The 20791-nt window shown below is 51.7% G+C and overlaps 1 protein-coding gene across 5 annotated transcripts in view; it reads left to right on the top strand.

Annotated features, from left to right (window-relative positions):
• The window catches only part of Ppargc1b (PPARG coactivator 1 beta), a 116602-nt gene that overhangs the window by 62570 nt on the left and 33241 nt on the right, over positions 1 to 20791 (top strand). For all 5 annotated transcript variants that reach the window (XM_016003686.3, XM_006985144.4, XM_016003684.3 and 2 more), the window contains one exon: positions 17513 to 17686. In XM_016003686.3, coding sequence (XP_015859172.2) covers positions 17513 to 17686 — 174 coding nt within the window. The remainder of the gene's footprint in view (positions 1 to 17512; positions 17687 to 20791) is intronic.

Below are 20791 nucleotides of genomic sequence, written 5' to 3'. Positions count from 1 at the left end.
TTCTATTCTCTCAGGTGCTCAATGTTTCTGTGTGTCCTTCTAACAGTTACGTATGCAGGAACAGGGGCTCATCTCTGCATCCATGTAAAATCACAGACAGAATCATACAGAGCTGCTCCTCCCTTTCCACAGCCACCACGGCAATGGCTATGCAGATGGAAATGGTGTGTGTTTTTTTTTTAATTAACTGTCTTTTAAAATTACACATTATTTTTATGTGTATGATTGTTTGGGCTGCATGAATGCCACCGCAAATGTGCGTGGTGCCCCAGGAGGCCAGAGGAGGGCTGTGGATCTCCTGGGGCTGGAGTTCCCGGTGGTTGTGAGCCACCACGTGGGTGCTAAGAACAGAACCCGGGTTCTCTTCAGGAGGAGCGGGTGCTCTTAGCCACTGAGGCATCTGGCCAGCCCCAAAGAGGGAATGTGTTTTGATCAGTAGTACAAGAATGATGGAGATCATTGCCCATGGCTAGAAGGGTGTATCCAGGCATTCAGGGATGAGAGAAACCCCACAGTGTGCAGAGGAACCTGGCTGGAGCTAGGAAGGGACCCCTTGCGAAGTGGTGAGGACCTGGTTTGGGGCACTGGGAGATTCAGTGTCAAATCCCAGCTCCGTTCTCCTTCAGCATTTATTTCCCAGCCGTGTGACTCAGAACGACTTTCCGTCTTTCATCTTTTTCTTTTTTTCACTTTTCAACTTTAGTGATTTTAGGTGTGTGGGTATTTTATTGGCATGCGTGTCTGTGCGCCAGTGTGCCTGGTGCCCTCGGAGGCCAGAAGTGGGCAATGGGTCCCTTGGGACTGAAGTCCCGGGCAGTTGTGAGGCACCGTGTGGGTGCTAGGAATAGAACCTGGGTCCTCTGCAAGAGCAACAGATACTTTCAAGCCCTGAGCCATCTCTCCGCCTCTAGACAAGCCTCTCTGCCTGCCGGAGCCCATTTCTGCACTGCTACATCATTCCTCCTTTTGGGGTTGCTGGGGATGTGTCATTGAAGTCCCCCGCTCTCCCAGGGACACCCGATCCTCGAGAAGAGCCACCTTATAACAGCTGTTGTCATCCCCTGCCGATGGGTGGGGTTGGGGAGCTGACCCCTGACAGGTAGGCCAGGTGAATTCTGGGAGTTTCGGGAGTAATATTTGGAAGGAGGAGAGCCAGCCGATCGATCTGCAGCTCAAAATAGCCTGGAAGTGTAAGAGCAACAATAAATAATGGGTTCCGGATGCTTTTAAATCTTGGCATTTCCTGATCTTGGCTCAGCTGGTCCAGACAGCTTCATCAGCGTTGACTGTCGAGGCCAGCAACACACGCCTCCCCTGGCCGCGGGCCAGGCCGCGGGCTGCTTTCAAGAAAATCAGATCTAGAAATGTTTGGACCTCTGGCACAAGGCCTTTGGGTCCTGGATGTAGACTAAGGACCAGGCGGCGTCTGGCCTTGTGTCGTGGGTGGGACTGGGGGAGAAGGTGAGAAGGTGAGAAAGGAGGGCCCAATGCTGTGGAACAAGTGGGTCTGGTGGAGGTTCAAGGTTGGACAGGCTCCTGATTGCTCCAAGTGTTTATTGAACACTTACTGTGTATCAGGTACCAGGGATGCCATGCAGATGTATGTTTGATTTCTCACTATAAGTTCTAGAAGGTTCTGGGGTCTGAGTCTAAAAGGCTATGAGAAGAAACAGTTGGTTTTTATTTATTTATTTATTTTTTATTTTTTGAGACAGGGTTTCTCGGTGTATCCCTGGCTGTCCTGGAACTTGCTCTGTAGCCGAGGCTGGCCTCAAACTCACAGAGATTAAATTAAATCCCTGTCTGGGATTTAATTCCAAGTGCTGGGATTAAAGGCGTGCCCAGCACAGTTGGGCTTCCAGTGTTGTCTGTAGGTCTGAGGAAAGCTTCCCTAAGGAAGGAAAGAGTGATAGGTGGATAGGAATTACCTTGGGTAAAATGTCCATGTTGGAATTGTATTCCATGGAGAGAGGACGGAGTGTGAGGAGAGATCCTGAGGTGTGTCAGGGACAGAAAACAGTTGGCCAAGGCCGAGATCTGAGTGAGAGGAATACTCCAGCAGAATGACCCAGGAAAGGAATCCAGGAGCCAGACCCTCCAAGGTCTACAGACAAAGAGAGGGTTTGGTCTTCCCCCGAGAGGGCCCTGGGGGGATTAGGTGGTCTCAGATCTGCATCTTAGGGTGATGGCCGCAGCTGCTTTACCCAGCAGCCTGGAATTGCCTTCAACGGCTGGAAGGAGCCCAAGTGGAGGCGAGAGGCCATGGTTACTCTCACCGGGCCAGCCTCAGAACCGAAGGTCACCACCACGCCTGTGTGGTGGGCACACTGCAGAGCCCTCCTCCATCAGCCGTAGCTGCAGTTGTTCCAGAGGTTCTACAGGACATTGTCGCCGTCTCCCTAAGGACCATTGCCGGGTTTGTTTGTTTGTTTTTTCCCAAAGCTTTAAAAGAATTGAATGTGTTTGTGTGTGAGTATGTGCCCATGAGTACAGGCCCACAGAGGCCAAAGATGTTGGACCTCGTAGAGCTGGAGTTATAGGTGGTTGTTATTTTAAAAACAGTGGGAAGGAGTCACGCCATACAACAGGGCCCACTCGGGAGATTTATTGAGGGGAAGGGAGAGAAGGGGCAAGGACCGGTCCCCTGGGAATGAAAGTGAAGGAAAAGAGACAGGAGGTGGGCAAGGCCCGCCTTTTATAAGGAAATGTATCGGATGCATATAGTGAGGTGGTGCTCTTAGTGACTGCAGTTGAGGATATATCCTGTCAGGACCCCTAAGGGCAGGCCAGTACAGATGCCTAATGCTAACAGTTGTGACCCAAGTCCTCTGGTCCTCTGCAAGAGCAGTACACATTCTTACCATCTGTCCGTCTTGTCTATCCCTCCAGCCCAGCCATTGTCTTTTGAGCCCTGACTTCTGCACCAGATACCATGTAAAGTCCTTCTCATTAAATCCTCCCAAGAATCGGAGGGCGCCACACGGGACTGCTGATGCGCCGTTATCTGGAACATAAGAGAGATTAAATCACTTGGCCGGAATTACACAGTGCAGGACCTCTTCTCCCATTGGACAGCCTAGATATGTTTTGACCCTGCTCAGGGCGTGGTCCATAGCCTGGGCGTCAGTCTGGTTGCTCTACTGACCCTGTTGTGTCTGCCCTAGCCACAAGAACCGGTTCAGAGCCGAGCCTAGAAAGAAAGGCATTGCCGTGTATGGCCTGAGGGGACACAGCCTGGTGGTTCTGGATCCTTGCTCAGGCCTGCTGGCTGCTGGGCCACGCCTGCTTTAGCAGGGGAGCTGAGCAGCTGCGGTGTCTCTGGGGATTGGATGGTCTTTGCTGCTCTTTTTTTCTTGCGGACTTCCTGTCCTCTTCCCTCTCTGCTCCCACCCTGTCCCCATCTGTTGCTGCCCATGGGGTCTCGGCCTCGCCTCCCAGATGTGCAGGCAGGACTTGGAATTGAAGCAGAAGCCGACTTCCTTCCACGCCGCCGCAACCCCCACCCCCCAAGGAAAAGAAAACTAACAGTTGGAACAGCTGTTACCTGCCAGGCTCCTGGTGCGGTGGTTGGCCTCTGTGGTTTCACCAAGCCTCGGGCAGTAGTACCTAGAATGGTACTTCGCATTATCCGTTCTCACTAGATGGGCATTGCCAGCCGGGAAATTTAGAGGTTGGACTCCATCACGGGCTAGGGTCTCAATCCCGAGTTTAATACTCTTGCTTCCCAAACTTGAATATGCGTGTATGTGTATCTCCAGGGGAGCTTATTAAACGCAGGGTCTGAGGCCTGAGGTCTAGATCATGAAAGGTGGGTGTTCCAGGTGAGGATGTTGCTTCTGGGACCCCACAGGGAGGAACAAGTGAACAGGTGCCAGATCTCTTACCCTTACCCATGATTCACCCCATACACTTGGTCCTCCAGTACTCATGTCCTTCATGTCTTCCTCCTCCTCACGAGGAGCTGTGCTTATGGGGCTTCTGTGGCTTTCTGTTGTGCCCAGGGTATCTCTTGGTGACTCTGCATGTACCAAGGCCCCGGTGACTTCTCCTGGGCTCTGAGGCTAGCCAGTGGTGGGATATGGGAAACAGGCCCAGAGAAATAACCAGTCCAAGGTCCATGCCACTGCCCAGAGAATGTGTTTCCAGGCTTCAGACTTGGTGGTGTTCTCTGTTACTGCTTCAGCTAGGAGATGGAGGTCCAGAGGCTGGAGTCTTCTTCCTTTCTTTGACTTGCTAGGTAGCTTTATAGCTGGCACTTCTTCTCCTGGGCACCTCAGCATCACTATTGGAAACATGGCTTAACTTCTGCCTTGTTGGGAAGAGCAGAGGGAAGAACGTCCGCTTTAGAGCTAAAGAATTCTTACAAGCTCTGTGATCCCAAGTCCTGGCAAGGAGAAAGAAGGGGTTTGCTCTCAGTGTTATGTAGTGTGGGCGAGGGCTGCCAGCCTCCTTTTTCGGGCTTGAGTGACCCCTGGACATTGTGTGCCCTCTTTGAATACCTCTGTGGGCAATGCCACTCCTACCCTGGGTCACCTGCTTCTTAAGAAGTCAGTGGGTACTTAAGATTGAGTGGCAGATCTCTTGGTCTGTCCAGCTCTTCCCCCTGGACGTTCTGCAGAAGGCAGACCCCCCTGTGACTGAAAACCCATCATCATCAGTGGTGCTTGCGGGGCCTCCCCGGCAGAGCAGCCTGCCTGGCCTCTGCCTCTCCCTAACCACATGACCAAGGAAAGCCTATGGGACCAAAGAGAATCTCTTTTTCCCACCAGCTTTATCTGGGAGTCTGAGCGTCTGGATTTCTCATCTGACCCACTGAAAAGGAAAGAAGTTTCCATAGGGAATAAATGGATACAGAAGCCCCCTTCCAAGGGGGAGAGTGTGAAGGAGCTGATGGGTGACATAGGAATGTGAGGCAGTTACCAAAACTGGCCAGAGGAGTGGGGGCCCTTTCCTCAGCTCCCCTCCCACCGTTTCCCACAAAGGTGGAGCATCTCTGGATGCTGAGAATCGGCCCAGAGAAGATGCAGCCGGGCCCATGTTCCTGCACAGTAGAGGCAACCAGGCCCTGGGTTGGTGCTGTGGCCAAAGTACAGTGTTATAAATAAGCCTCAGAGAATGTGTAACGTGGGGTGTCAGGGATCCGCCTGATTTGAATGGTAGGACAGTGGCCGGGACATGGCAGAGGTCACAAGTCCAAACTTCAAGATCTGTGTTCTGGGGGGAAGGAAGACCTCTGTTCTGAAGTTAGGGAAGAGGTGGGCAAGAGAGGGCTCCTGGGCAAGCTAGGTTGGAAATCCTGTGAAGATGTGGTCCAGGTTCAGCCACATTGTGTGCCCATCCTGGCTTGCTGGAGTGCTGGCGGGTCCTGAACTCCCTGCTCTGGGTACTTCTGCAAGGTGTTGCCTGGGTTCTGAATCAGAAAGTCGAAAAGGAGTCAATGGACATTGAGATCATGCCCCTTTGCCAGAGCTTCAGAGTCTGGTAGCCCAGAGTCAAGGAGGCCTTTCTCTGCTTTGTCAATCACGGGGTGGGTCAGCCCTATTAGGGCAACACAGAATTCAGGCTGAGGTCTAGACTCACATTCCTGCTCAGCAAAACCACATTCCCCTCAAGCCTCAGATTCTCTGTTCTCAAATGGAGAATACCCACTTGACTAGGCTCCCAGGGGCCACTCAGACCCAGTGATGGAGAGAATCCTTCAGGAGTGGTTGTTTCGTCTGCTGTCTGGGTCCAATGAGCCTCCTAAAGCCTTTAAGTCACCAGCCAAGTGTGCTTGTGGGTAGTATGTGTATGTGTATATGTGCAGTCATACTCCAAATGCAAAATGTGTACCTCATTTTTTCAAATCTAGAAACTAGAAACATGGCTATTTTATTTTATTTTGGAGCCAGGCATCTTGTGTTGAATTCACTCAGGTTAAGTAGTGAGATGCCTTGCTACTGTACGGCTCTTGTCTAATAAAAATGGAAAATCTAATTAACTCCCTCGGAATTCCTCTCTCTTCAAAGCCCAGTGCCTTACTGGGGCTGTGGGGGAGGAAAAGAACAGTCTGGAGGTTCCCCCAGGGAGCCCAGCTTGGGAACCATGGGACCAGATGGGCCATGCGGCCCTCCAGCTCCCACACTGTGTGGCAGGCAGCAGGGCCACTGGTGGGCTGAGCACTGAGTCATGCTCCCTGGGTGGGTCGAGTGGAGGGCTGCTAGCCAAGAAGCCTGGGCTGGTGTAAGGACCTGGCTGGCTCAGCCTGCCGGGGCCCCAGCCTGCCAGGAAAGGGGGACTCCTCAAGGGTCCAGTCCCAGCTCAGAGCCCCAAGGAGCCGGCCACCTCAGGGCTGTTCGCACTGGCAGGTGGCAGCAAGGCCTCCTCATTCCACTGGGGCAGGTGGGCTGAAGATGTGAGCGTGCCCCTTGCTGGCTTGTGGAGTATGACATTTCCTCAGATGCTGCATGGGGCTGCCTGACCTTCACTCTCCTGCCAGAACCCCTTTCTGGTTATTTATAACAGTGCTAACAGGCAAAGGGCTTTGCAGATGAGCTCTGGCCGGGCGCTGCCGTCTCTGCTGCCAGCTGGGGCAGGAGACAGCGTGAACAGAACCAGAGAAAATGGACTTCCAGGACTCCAAGGAGCCTTTAAATGGGGTCTGTGGCTTTCCCTTTTCCCCCCCTCTCTTAGTCTTTTTAGGTCTCTGGAACTTTGAAACATTCATTTTGCTCTTCCTGTCCCAAAACACAACACTATAGTATACAAAATGTACACTCATGTATGCAAAAAGTGGCATCCCCATGCTGTGCATTCGCCCCAGTCTCCATCTCCGAAATGGTGTATATTTCTAATGCTAGTCTTCAAGAGGCTAGGAGGCTGGAGACCAAGAGTCTGAGTCCAGTCTGGGTATACACTGAGAACCTGTCTCAGGAAAAACTCAAGCCCCCAACGGAACGGTGCTTACACCCATGCTAGTCCTTGGTGGCTGGAGAAGAATTTAATCACCTTTCCTACGGAAAGCATTTCATAGTTTTCCCGAACACTTTCCCACAAAAATACTTCACCAAACAGGCTAGGACAAGGCCAGAGCCCAGGAAGGCCTAGCGGTCCCGTTGCAGAGAGGTAGGGGTGGAGATCCCAAGGCTCAGCGAACGACATGACTGAGGGCATAATTCCATATTCGTCTCCTACACAGGGAGCAACTCCTTCACTCCATTCCGCCAGGAAGGCCCTTGGCTCCTGTGCAAATAATTCAGCCATCAGAAGAAATTGGATTTCAATTCATTGTTCAAAACAATAATAATCTGTATAAAGGTACCAATTTTAAAAATAAAGGCAGAAACCTGGGAGTGCCCGGGTGGCTGTACCAGAGCCTGCGGCCAAAGGATAAATCAGTACAGCCCACCCCACCTTTAGAGTTCTGGTGGTTTGTTAGTCATGGGTGGCTCTTCTGTCTCCGCTTCCCCTTGCCCCTTCTTGAATGTGGCTTTTAGAATAAGATGGCCTTGGCTGCCTGGCTTTTTGATGCCTAAGTGACCCTCTTCTCAGCTATGGTTCTGCCTTCCAGTTCCTGCACATTACTGTGACAGATCCCCACCCCCTCACCCCATCACCGAGCCTCGCACGGCCTTTTAGCCACGCGAGTATCAGCAGAGCCGCTCCAAGTGGCATTTGATCCGAGTGGTTTATTTTTGGGCCTGCCCTTCAGCCGCTGATAGATGTCGCGTTGGGCCGAGGGGATGGTGCCGAAATGGTAAGTGTTGATGTCAGCTGGCTTGTGCGATCGCATAGCTTGATTCTTGACCTCGCAAAAGGGGCCGAGAACCAGGAGAGAAAAGGAACAGGGGGGCTGTTTTGTCCCCCGACAGGGTTTGACAGACGTGAAATTATCATGTGATTAACTGAGGCTGTAAAAGCCATCGAGCTTTGTTTGGGAGTTGTCTGGGGGAAAAAGAATCACGCATGCCCTTTGACTCTTGCTCACTGCCCTTCACAGTTCAGAAAGCACTTGCCCTGTTTATTGCACACCACCTTCGCTGAGCACCTACTGCATGCCAGACACAATGCTGTGCGCTGGGGGCGGGGCCCGGCTGCTGCCCGAGAATTCCTAGTGAAGGAACAGATACATTTAAAACAGGAGAAAGTTCAGGAAGTGGGTGGTGGTGATGGTCGCACAACAGTGTGGAGGTAGTTAATGCCACTAAATTGTATGCTTGAAAGTAGTGAAAATTATTCTGGGAAGTGAAGTGCTTATTGAGAGAATCTTGGGGGGGCTGGGGCTGGAAAAGCCAGAGTCGGGGTGGCCTGGACAAGTGGCCGTGGGTTGGAGACCATGAGGGAAGCAGACACTGGCAGGTGAGGGGTGCCAGTGCCGAAGGCCCCCAGGTGGCAGCCCACATGCCCACATGCATGCAGCAGGGACTCTGGAGATGCCCAGAGGCACAATGGCTGCCTGTGAATAAGAAGACGCAGGCCAGGGCTAGCTCTGCCTCTGGATGTTCATGCAGGCATCGCTGGGCAGTTGAGTAAGTGAGTGTCTTTCCTGCCACTCTTGTGGGAATTCAAGAGGCCCTTGAGTTCAAGTGCATACAATCAGCGGCAAGGCCAGGCAAACACCAAGTGCATAGCCCAAGTCACAACATACACTAAGCTTTTATTGTTTAAAAACAAACAGTGCCTTCCTGGGCCTGGGCGTCAGTGTGCCTGCTGAGAGGCCCTAATGTCATCATCCAGTATCCATGCTGCCATGGGTAGAGAAGAGAGTACCTGCCCCCCCCCCCCCAGTCCGAGGTGCCAGACAAGGGGAGACTGGACTCCAAAGGCCTGCAACCAGGTCCTGCAAGAGCTCCCAACACCCAGGTAATCCCACCCTGCCCAGCAACCCGAGCTTACAGATCTCAGAGAGATAAAGGGACTGCTTGGAGGCCACAGGGAGTCGGGGGAAGGGATGTCTAAGCAAGATATCACCTGCCCTGCGGACCTCTGTTCTCTTTCCCGCCCCTTTTCATGGCAGGCGGGAATCTTACCCAGAATTCGGGTACGTGGACCACAGCTGTGGAGGAAGCGACCTGTCATTTTGAAAAGAGCTTATGCAGGGAGATCCTAGTTGTATGCTCTGGCTAGGAGCTGGCTGGGTGGATCTTGGGTATCCTTCCCCTGTTCCCTTTTCTGTGAGCCTCGGATTTCTTCACCTGCAAGATGTGAGAATCGTTGGGGAAAGTGCGGCAAGGGACCATTCTTGCACCCTACTTCTTATGGTGCCCCCCCCCCAACAGATACAAGGCTGTTTCTGGTGTGGTAAAGGTAGACTAGGTAGGTGTTCAGCAGTCACAGCTTATCTGATGGCAGAGAGGGGGGCTGTGTGGGGGATGGGAATTCCTAGGAAAAGGTCAGAGCACCGAGTCATGGAATGAATGCCGCATCTATCCTCTTAACAAAGCAACGTTTTCTATGCCTTGGTCTTGCCTCTTTGGCTAGAGGACTATGGAACTGAGAGTCCCAGTAATTCCAGCATCATTCCGACCCCAGGGCTGGAGCCCCCCATGTCCTGCTGGGGGAGCCACACAGTTGGATCTTAGATGCTTTCCGAGGCCTCGTCACTGTCTCCTCATCTCCGATCCGGATCTCCTTCCTCGTCAGTGTCTCATCTTTGATTCTGATCTCATCCACATGAAACTTGACAGCAGATTTTTTTGTTCGTCTGTTTTAGTAACTCAAGCGTCTTGGACCCTTCCACAGCCCATACCTTAGTTTTTCACAGAGCTCTCTTCTTATCTACTCACATCTTCTAGTTAAAAACTATTTAAAATTGGTGGTAACAAAGGAGTCGGGAGGAAGCAGAGCCGGGCAGATCACCGGCTCTAGAAAGCAGGTAGGTAAGCGATGAGGGTATGCGGGATGGGGGCCTACCAGCTAACCTGGTTGGCCGGCCAGCTGGAGACTGCAGATCAGGGGAGCAAAGGCCTGATAGGTTAGGTTTGCCTACAACCAATGGCAAGACTAGCCTGGTAAGAAGTTCTGAGTAGAGCTAGGCCACGACACAAAGGTTGTTGTTCTGATGCCCTGACCCTGGGGCAGAGCCGTTGTCCCAAGCACACTGCTACCTTGGCTCCTTCGCAGCTGACAGGGGTATGAGTTCTGGACCCTGGGTTGCTTTCTCAGTGGGAGGGTCCATTCTTACCAGACCTGGAGTCCTTCTGTTAGGGTCCCTCACCACTTGCTTGGCTAGGGCTTGGGGCTGAGCATCATGTTGTGTTCAGCTGGCCCAAGGCCAGATACTTCCATGGTTGCCTGGCCCAAGGGTCTAGCCTTGAGTGTTGAGGGGAAGGTCCTTCCAAGGATCTCTGATTTCAGGCAGTTCGGTACTTTTCAGGCTGGGCTTAGGGGACCTCAGTTTTATCTATTTATTCTTCCTTGCATTTGTGCTTTGTGTGTATGTTATTTCTGATGATGCTGTAAGTGATTGGGGGAGGGGGAGGTAAAGCTTGCCTCCACTTCTTGCTGTTCTCCTAGACTGCTTTAGGAGTTTTGTATTAATTTGGAAGACAACAAGAAGATTGGATTCTTTTTTTAATGTAAGGGAGATGAATTAGCCATCGCTTGGCCATTGATAAGTGATACAAACTCCAGCTTGCATGCAATTTAGAAGGGGTTTATTTACTTGCACACAATCACAACTGTACAGCGCCAGTGTGTAAATGATTTTCTTAGAACCCTCCACCTATCCGGCTTGGCTCTGCATTGCCCTAGCTTGCGGCAGTCTAGGCTGCTGCTCTGAGGCGCCGGCAAAGATGGCTGCCAGCCTGTCTGGAAGAGCTGAGCCTTCTTAACCAAAATGCTACACAAAGCCTGTATCCAATCCTGCTCACTTGGGCAGACATGCTTACTTTGGCCACTTGGCTTTAGGGGAGGAGCAGTTCCCAAGGATAGTCAGGGGACTCCTCCCACTTGGGAGGGAACGGGTGAGAGGTAGACCAAACAAGGATGTCAGAGAAGGGAATAACTTGTGTGTATTTCCCTTCCTCCTTTCTTAGAAAGTAATAGAGACTCGGGGTCATGGTCTAGACTAGGCTAGTTGTAATGGATTAGTAACGACTGCTAAGGCTTCCTATTCTAAAGACACTAATCTCACTCACAAGAGCTCTACCCTATGACTCAGTCACCTCCCAAGAGCCCCATCTCCTAATATTTTATCATTCTTCACTTTGGTGACCAGGATTTCAACATATGAATTTGTGGGGTCACTCATGGAGGGCCTGGCATAGACACTTGGCTTATTTTCCTCACTTATGATGATGATGATGATGATGATGATGATGATGATGATGATGTATACCGTGTTTTGCCTGCATGTATGCCTGCATACCAGAAGAGGGCACTAGATCTCATTGTAGATGGTTGTGAGCCACCATGTGGTTGATGGGAATTGAACTCAGGACCTCAGGAAGAGCAGCCAATGGCCAGTGCTCTTAACCTCTGAGCCATCTCTGCAGCCCTCTTCCTTACATTTTTTTCCCCTGGAGCTGAGGACTGAAGCCATGGCCTTGGGCTTGCTAGGCAAGCGCTCTACCACTGAGCTCAACCCCCAACCCCCTCTTCCTTACCTTTTAAGAGGCCTGGGAGGTAGGGCTCTCCTACTGTCAGTGTTTGTCTGTAAAACTAAGCGAAAATCACTGTCTTGATCTCAGAGGCGATATCAGCAGTAAGGCCGGGGCCTGCCCACTGCCCACCTGGCCTAACTGCTTTGCACCTCAGTACAAATACTTGTGTTTCCACTCTGGAAGTTCATTCACAGATTCACCTACTGATTTTTGTTCATTTCCTGCTGGGTTCAGCCTACATATTGCCCCCAAAGCTTATGTGGCTCTGAGACATTTGATAAATTCAAGAACTGTAGGAGAGATTTGGGCAAGAGGGGCCAAGTCTTTCTGCAATCTCTCCAGTCTCAAGTTCTTAGAATCCACTGAAAGACATAAGCTGTCCCTGCATCTACCTGCCACCCCTCCTCCCTTCCACTCAAGGAACTCTGGGGATTTGCTCTGTGGAGTAAGCTAGATTTGCTGATTGCAGGCTAGAAAACTGGACTGGACATTTTTTTTTCTTTTTCCCCTGAGGATGCATTCTTTCTGAAGCAGGGGATCGATTTCCAACAAGATACACAAGCTTCCAATGAAGCCACTTATGTGCGTCTGGAGTGAAGCCTTGCAAGTCCTCTGCCAGGGTCATTTCTATCCCTGGCTTGAGGAAGCCATTACCCTTTCAGGTGAGGGGTGAGGTGCTGCCGGAGGAAGGGCCGCATGGCACAGCCGCTCTATAGGAGAGCCAATGCCGGGAACAAGTTGTACACAGGAAGCTGGGGGCATGGCGCAGTGTTGCTGCTGTCCCCCAGCCTGTCCCTGCTCAGCCACATGACTTGGACCATTCCCAACCCCCATCCCAAGCCACACTTCCCCTCTCTAAGTGGGAATGAATGGTCTTCAGTGTTCTTTCACACTCACCAACAGTAATAGATGGTCGCACCGGCTTTTTAAGAGGAAAGCCTCGGGTTTGACTCAGCCTCACCTCTCGGGGACCTTGGGTGCTATTTGGAGATAAGGTATTCACAGAAAAGATGGCGCTCCATTGAGGTCAGTTAGGTGGGCCTTGATCTGGTGGGGGCTAGTGTCCTTATCAAAGGGGAGAATGTGTGCAGACAGGGAAGCCAGCGACCTCCAAGGCCAAGAGAGGGGACTGAGACAGAGCAGTTCCTTCTCTTGAAAGCCTTGGAGGGGCCCAGATGGCATCCTGGTGGCAGCCTGCTAGCCTCCGGCGGGCCTATGGATCCTGATTTTTCTGTCGTTGAAGTACCATACACAGGGAGTATGCTGTTATTGCAGCCATAGCAAGAAACTCAGGTGACCTCGGTGACCCGGTCTCCTGCCCAGTAGCATCTAGGGTTGTTCTAGGACTCTGGTGAGGAGGTGTACACGAGGCATTAGCATGGCTTTTGGCATATAGTAGGCACACAATAATAGCAGTGGCTATTAGTCCTGTGCTGCGTGACCTCTTGGCTCTATCGGCAGGGCTTGTAGAAGGCAGGTAGCCGGGACAGGGCCAGAAAGCCCCGACTGAGACCTTTCCCCGGGAACTGGGTCACCTCAGGCACCCCTTCAAAAGCCTCTAAATGTAGAGAAGGCCAAGAATGCCCCATTAGCAGAGCGCCTAATGGTTTTTAGCCGGAGCGTGGTCTCGGGCCTAATTGACAAGGGTACAAGGCTGCGGCTCTTTATTTTTATACACTGGCTCTGCCCTGAGTATGTTGAGCTGCTGTCGGGATCAATATGTGCAGCCATCATGGGCACTGATGGGCATTTTGTGAAGGAGGTGGCGTGGTTGCCAAGGAGGGACGCTCCCCGGATGACCCTGAGCCGACCCGTGATCCTCCATGGGCCTCAGTTTCCACATCTGCCAAGTGAAGGAGGCAGTGAAGACCTCTGAGTTGTGTGTGGATTCTGTGTGCACATGTGTATGTGCATACGTGTGAAGAATTTCTGTTGTTTCTCTTTCCTTTTGGCAGTTCTGGGGACTGAACCTAGAACTTTGTACATGCTTAAAAAAAAAAAGCAGGCACTTGACCACTATGCCGCACCCTCCGGTCTTTTTTATCTGGTTCTGCAAGGAGTTTCTACCCCCCAGGTCATTCCCTCACCTGGGCCACCTTTCAGGACTGCCGGCTCCTGACAGAACTGTGCTTCTGAAACTTCTATTCTAAGGCTGTTTCTAAAAAGTGGGTGCTGGGGCGGTAGCCGCTCTGAGTGACCGGGGTCAGGGAGACCAAGGACATGGCAGCAGAGCGGACTGCTGGTCAGCAGGCCCCTGATCTCTCACAGTGTCTGTCCCAGCTTCAGGGCCTCCTTCCTATTCTACAGGCTTTCTAGCTTGCCGCTTCCTGTCTCCTGGATGCCTCCAACAGCCTGATACTGTTGCTGCGCTGACCCTACCCCTGCCACACTCAGAGTAAAACCCAAATCTCCTACAATCCCACCTGATCCGGCTGCCACCTGCCTCTCCATCCGCTGCCACCCTCCCACAGCTCCAGGCAATGAGCTGCAGTCTGCTGACCTCAGCACCCAGCGCCTCCATCCATGTTAGCATGTCCTAGGCTCGCCCTCACTGAGGTCTTCGCCCTGTCTGATGTCCCTTCTGCCTCCTCCATCACCTGGCTTCTGTCTGCTCCATTAGGAAGCCTTGCCTGCCCCCACCTCATCCCCTCCATCTAGAACGGTCAGCTTCTGTGCTCCAAGAGGACCCAGCAAATCCAGGCCTAATATATACCCCAGAGAAATAAAGGCGTATGTCCACGGAAAGACTTAGACACACAGCTATTCCAGATGTAAAATGGCCCAAATGTGGAAGTAAAGCCCACTGACCGTCCATAAAAGTCAAAGCCACCATCTACATTGCCACAGACCGGGTACAAAGGGCACAGGAGTGCCAAGAGATAGCGGAGAGACCCCACCTTTAGTGGCAGCAGCTGTGGAGCATGGGTGATTCAGACCTGGCGTGGCTGGGGTGGCTGGCGTGGCTGGCTCACCGCAGGGATTCAGGGTTAAGGCAGCATGTCCCCTCTCACCTTCAGACTCCCAGCGAGGCCCAGAAGCATCCAGCTGGCCTCATCACAGTCCATGCCGTGGTCCTTCTTATTCTTGAAGATCGTGTTCCAGGTCCCAAGTAGATGCCTGAAGCCACAGATAACACCAGACCCTGAATACTGTAGGCTTTTGTTTTTCTTTGCATGTGCACAGAATGTGAAGCCCTTTGCCACCTTGCCGGGCGGTGGTGGCACACGCCTTTAGTCCCAGCACTCGGGAGGCAGAGACAGGCAGATCTCTGTGAGTTCCAGGCCAGCCTGGTCTTCAGAGCAAGATCCAGGAAAGGCGCAAAGCTATACAGAGAAACCCTGTCTCTAAACAAAACAAAAAAGCCTTCACTCTGCACTGTGACCTTAACTGTAAACGTTTGAGGTGCATGCGTGCGATAGCAAAACCAGCATGGAATTCTTCCCCCACGCCCCTTCCCACATTCTTAGATTGCGTCTTAGACCTTAACCCACCTTGTCCTAGGACTCTTCTCTTTCCTGAGTAGAGTGCTAGCTTGCCTTTTCCCCCATGAGAAGTGCTTCATGGCTCCACGTGAGCATCTTGCCACGGCAGCATGGCTGCTCTTGAACTTCGGGGGCATTTGCTGTGTGGAAATCAGTAACTGGAGACAGCACCGTCATGCCACAACAGACTGTCGGGTAATGAGGATGGCTCCGGAGACCCTAATGGGCAGGCAGTATACACCCTATGGATACGCTGGACAGATGGAGGACTCAGAGACAGGGCCAGACTACTTAAGCTTTTACCAGGCAGATCAGAAGGATGCCTGATTTATAACTTTTGAATTGCTTACTTCTGGAATTTTCTGTACAGATAGGAGGAGATGGCTCTAATCCTATCTTTGGTGTGGGTTGCCTAGCACCGTCTCTTCCTCAGCCCCAGGGGTCCACCTCTGGGAGGACAGTGGTCAGTTTTGTCTGTTCCACTCCTGGCTGTTGCGTATTCTCTAGTCCACGGTTCTGAGTAACTCCGCAGCTCAGTACTGAGGGCTGCTGGGTATACGTGTGTTGGAGAAGATGGAGAGCGGGGATGGTAGGGACATGCCCCACCCCCCCAGCACATTTGCTGGCACAGTGCTGCTTGGCCTGAGGCTCAGCCGGGGATGGCCACGGCCAGAGAGGCCTGGTTCCTTCCCATGCTGCCCATATAGGCAGGGTTCTTGCAAAATGCCAATTAAGATATTTGACCCAAATTTGGGTAAAAGCCCTTTTCCTGTTTCAAGTTGAGCTAATTATATACATTTATTCATAATTTATGAGGCCTAGTAAGTGGGAACAATTAGGAAAAGGCCAGGGAAAAGCCTATTTCTCCTGAGTGTCATGTTTGCCTCCCCCCCCCCCCAAGGCCAGTCCCACCCATCTGCCATAGAACCCTACTGCTTTTATTATGACCGGTGTCTTTCTCTGAGGTCACTACCCTTAGCTGACATTTATTGAGTACTTACTGGGCCAGACTATAACTCCACCTCAATTGCTTTTGAGCCTGTAAGGCACTGGTGCTGTGCCCATTTTATAGTGAGACAATTAGGTTTCAGAGGGTCATGTGAATGGCCTTCCCTATCAGGCTGATGGCTGATGAGTAGAAATGTAGACTCTCGATAGCCAGGCCTCAGCTACCTCCCTCAAATCTGTGATGTCCCACTGCTGTGTCATCCTCCTGCCTCAAGGGTTTCTGAGTCTTCAGGGCAGTCCCATAATTGGTGATGGATGACCTTGGGTACCAGGAGAGAGTTGGCAGCTTGTGATTTAGCAGAGGTGGGCTGGCCCGAGGGTCTGCATTGATAGAAAATCCCCAGAAATGGGACTGGAGAGGTGGCTCAGCAGTTAAGAGCACTGGCCGCTCTTCCAGAGGACCCGGGTTCAATACCCAGCACCCACATGGCAGCTCACAACTGTCTGTAACTCCTGTTCCAGGGGATCCGATGCCCTCATACAGACACACCTGTAGGCAAAACACCGGTGTCTATAAAATAAAAAATAAATAAGTTATTTTAAAAAGAGAAAGAAAAGAAAATCCCCAGGAGACGAGGACGCAGCTGGCCCTGGTCCTTTGAGAGCCATTGGTCAGGATGGTGCCGCTACCAGAGTCCTCCTCTAACTTCCTCCCACGCTCACTCACCTCGCTGCAGGTGGGTGGGGGCTCTGTGGACCTCTCCCTGTGAGCTTACGTGGATGTTATCCTGCGTGGGGAAACTTGCAGCTTGGTGGCCTTCCCTAAGCATGTGGATTGTCTTCTGTGTGAGGCTGTTCCGTAACTTAGGTTTTTCTTTGGCACATTTTCAAGGCGATCCATAGACCTGCCTCATTCTTTTCGATAGGACTGTGGTACTCTGTAATAAAGGTGTGTTGCAGTTTTATCTCCAACCTATCCTCTGGGTGGTCTTCCACACTACAGACATTATAAATAATTAGAACATGCCTGTGGACTTAGGTGATTCCCAAGAGCTCGGGAATCCTTCAGTGTCAGACATTATTATCTCCTTGTTCTGTTCTGTGACTAATAAAATAAAGGACATTAGCTATGAGGCATCCATCGCCTTCCAGGTGAGGGGGACTTTTATAAAATGGTAACTGTTTAGAGGTGCTAATAAAGTGTTCAATGAAGCAGTCCTGGTAAGAAGAAAGACCTCCTGTGTGGGCAGGGTTTTGAGGGATGTGTAGGAGTACAAAGAGAAAGGAACGAGGTGGAGGGGCCTTGTGCTGCAGGGCCCCCCTTATCTTCCAGTAGGCTCAACAGTTTTAAGGATTGGGGCAGATCTTTACATTTATTGGTTATTTGGCAAACTTGGGTCTTGGTAGAGAGTCCCGATCCCAGCTTTGTGAACAAGCAGGTTCCTGGCTGGGTGTGGCCACACTCAGCTCTGACCACCTCTTTCCTTCCTGTCTCCTCAGGATGGGGAATCCGGGGAGGAACAGCTGTGTGCTGACTTTCCAGAGCTCGACCTCTCCCAGCTGGACACCAGTGACTTTGACTCAGCCGCCTGCTTTGGGGAGCTGCAATGGTGCCCCGAGACCTCAGAGACAGAGCCCAGCCAGTACAGCCCGGATGACGCCGAGCTCTTCCAGGTGGGCCCCCGACTCTCATCGGTCCTATGCTCTGTTCCCTACCTTCTGTGTTTGCTCAAACCAACGTGCACCCCCTCACGCAAGATCTTGGGGTCCCCTTTCCCTCTCTGGACCCACACCTGGCTTCGGACAGCTCTAGCACCCTTGCTGGGCCTGTTGTGCCACCCCCAGAGAGTAGGGTCTGCCCCCTGGGTGCTTCGCAGGCGGAAGCAAGCCCCCTCGGGGGCCAGGGGGGTCTGAGTCCTTTGCACCCACATCATCTCATTGAATCCTCAGCTCCTTTTCCACGAGGCAGGTGCCGTTACTTCTTGGCTTTATAAATGGGGACACTGAGGCTTTGAGAAGTTGGGCAAGTCACTTCCTCAGCAACTGAACTAGACTCAGACTCTGAGCCAGGCATCCCCGACTCGTGCTTGTAAATCCCAGCACTGGGGAGACTGAGACAGGAGGATGGCCATGAGTTTGACGTCGGCCTGGGCTTCCTTCCATGGGCGAATTCTTATCTTGAAGAAATAAAAACCAGGAGCTGGGGGGATGGGCCGGCAGTCAAGAGCACTTGCTGCCCCTCCAGAGGACTCAAGTTTGGTGCTCAGCACTTAACAACCACTTGTAACTCTAGCTCCAGGGGACGCGACACCCTCTTCTGGCTTCTGCAGACACTGCACACATGTGCACAGATACATACACATAGTAAATGAAAAAAAATCTTCTAGCACTCGGGAGGCAGAGGCAGGAGGATTTCTGTGAATTAGAGGCCAGCCTGGGCTACAGAGCAAGTTCCAGGAAAGCAAAGGCAACACAGAGAAACCCTGTCTCAAAAAATAGATAATAGATAGATAGATAGATAGATAGATAGATAGATAGATAGATAGATAGATAGATGGATAAACAAATCTTAACATGACATCAGTGATATAAATTCAACCTGCTTCCTGAGCCAGGACTTTGCGATCAGGACTCTGGGATGGGGCTTATGGTACTGAGCATCTGTGCAGTACTGAGCATTTCTGCAGTACTGTTTCTGCCTGTGTGTGTATTGCCTCACTCTGTTCTCTCATCCCCTCTTACCAGGAAGAGCACCCAGAGGCTCAACAAAACCAGCCATTCTGCAAAGTTACTTTCACCTTCAGTGGCTTGGGCGTCCAGCCCAGGCACATGATTATGGTGATATAAAGCTTACCTGGGAATCAGAGGACAGAGCCAGCCACTAAATGAGACAAAGAGGTCAGGCAGTGGTGAAACACTCCTTTAATCATACCACTCGGGAGGCAGAGATCTGTCTGGATTTCTGTGCATTCAAGGCCACACTGGGCTACATGAGAGAAACAGAACCAGGCAGTGGTGACACGTGCCTTTAATCCCAGGAAGTAATATGGCAGGACACAGAAAGATACTTAAGGCATGAGGAAACAGGAAGTCGCTCTCTTGAGGCCAAGGGTTTTGTAGAGGTAAGAACTAGTGGCTGGCTGTTCTGCTTCTCTGATCTTTCAGCTTTCACCCCCATACCTGGTTCTGAGTTTTTTATTATCAGACCTTTTAAGATTTGTGTTACACATGATGACTAGCGGTCCCTTTAAGAAGGCCTCTTCAAATAGACTAATAGCATGAGATGTCTGCTATAAGATGTCTTCAGAATAAAGAAAGTTCTACAGATATTTGCTTGTGTGTGTTGGGGCAGGGGGTGCCCCGCATGAATCGCCACAGATGAAAAAAGACTTGCCATGTTGAGGCTGGGTGATGGAGCCTGCAGATTTACTGATCTTTTTCCAAGATCATCTTTCCCATGGAGGCAGGTGCCTAGGCTCAGTGTGCCTCTGTGGTGGCCAGGTAGCACTGTGCCATGCCCACGTGGGGCTTGTATGTCATCGCGCATCTCGGATAGTCCTGGAGACGGAACTTGTCATCTGTCCTTCCAGAGCAGCCTGACAAGCTCCCTGTGTGTCAGGAGCTGAGGTCTTCAGTAGACTCAAAGTCTGGAGGGGGAGTCGTCCCTAGATTAGCACACACATAAGCCAGCGGCAGGGACTACCAGGGCACAGGGCACAGGGCTGGAGGCTGGTGTCAGGGAGAGGCCTCTGGTTAGCCAGGGGAAGTGGAAGGGCAGGAACAGTGGCCCTCGAGCAGCCGCTGGGAGCTGGCAGTGCTGGGGGGGATGTATAGGTAGTTGGGATCTCACCACAGAGTCTTGTGCACAGTATGGGTTTTCCTTGGAACTATTCTAGCCTCTAAATTGCATAGTATTAGTCACTCATTTTATAGGTGAGGAAGACAGAGCTCGGAGAGCTGGGACGACTGACTCCAGGTCACACAGCTGGGAAGGATCAGGGCAAAGGTCCTAACTTAGGAGCCCATAGCATGCGCTACTATGTGGAACCCCTTTGCCAATCCTGTGAGAGCTGGGCTCTGGCCCTGTCTGGCTCCATCCAGGAGCTCTCTGTCTTTGTCTCTGTCTCTGTATTTCTCTCTCTCTCTCTCTGTGCTTCTCTGTCTGTCTCTCTGTCTGTCCGTCTGTCTGTCTCTGTCTCTCTGTCTGTCTCTGTGTGTGTGTGTGTGTGTGTGCGCGCGCGCGGAGGCCAGAGGACAACCTCTGTGTCATTCCTCAGGTACCATATACCTTGCCTTTTGTCTGTGTTTGTTTTTGAGACAGGGTCTCACCATGTATGTATTCCTGGCAGAGATTTATCTGCCTCTGCCTTCTGAGTGCTGGCATTTTAAAGGCTCATCTTGCTTTTTGAGACAGATTCTGTCACTGGTCCAGAGTTCACCTGTTTCCACTTCCCTGACCCTGGAATAACAAGTGTATGCTGCCACTCTTGTTTTGTTGTTTGTTTGTTTGGGACATGGGTTCTGAGCCTTGAACTTGGTCCTCTTGCTCACAAGGCAAATGCTTTACCAACTGTCTCACTAGCCCTCTCCATTAAATAAGTTTAAAAAACCAAAACCAAGCCGGGCAGTGGTGGCGCACGCCTTTAATCCCAGCACTCGGGGAGGCAGAAGCAGGCGGGTCTCTGTGAGTTCGAGGCCAGCCTGATCTACAGAGTGAGATCCAGGACAGGCTCCAAAGCTACACAGAGAAACCCTGTCTCGAAACACTGCCCCCCCCCC

This window comes from Peromyscus maniculatus, chromosome 19 (genome assembly GCF_049852395.1).
Source record: "Peromyscus maniculatus bairdii isolate BWxNUB_F1_BW_parent chromosome 19, HU_Pman_BW_mat_3.1, whole genome shotgun sequence".
Taxonomy (NCBI): Eukaryota; Metazoa; Chordata; class Mammalia; order Rodentia; family Cricetidae; genus Peromyscus; species Peromyscus maniculatus.
This window is presented reverse-complemented; position numbering and strand designations above follow the sequence as displayed.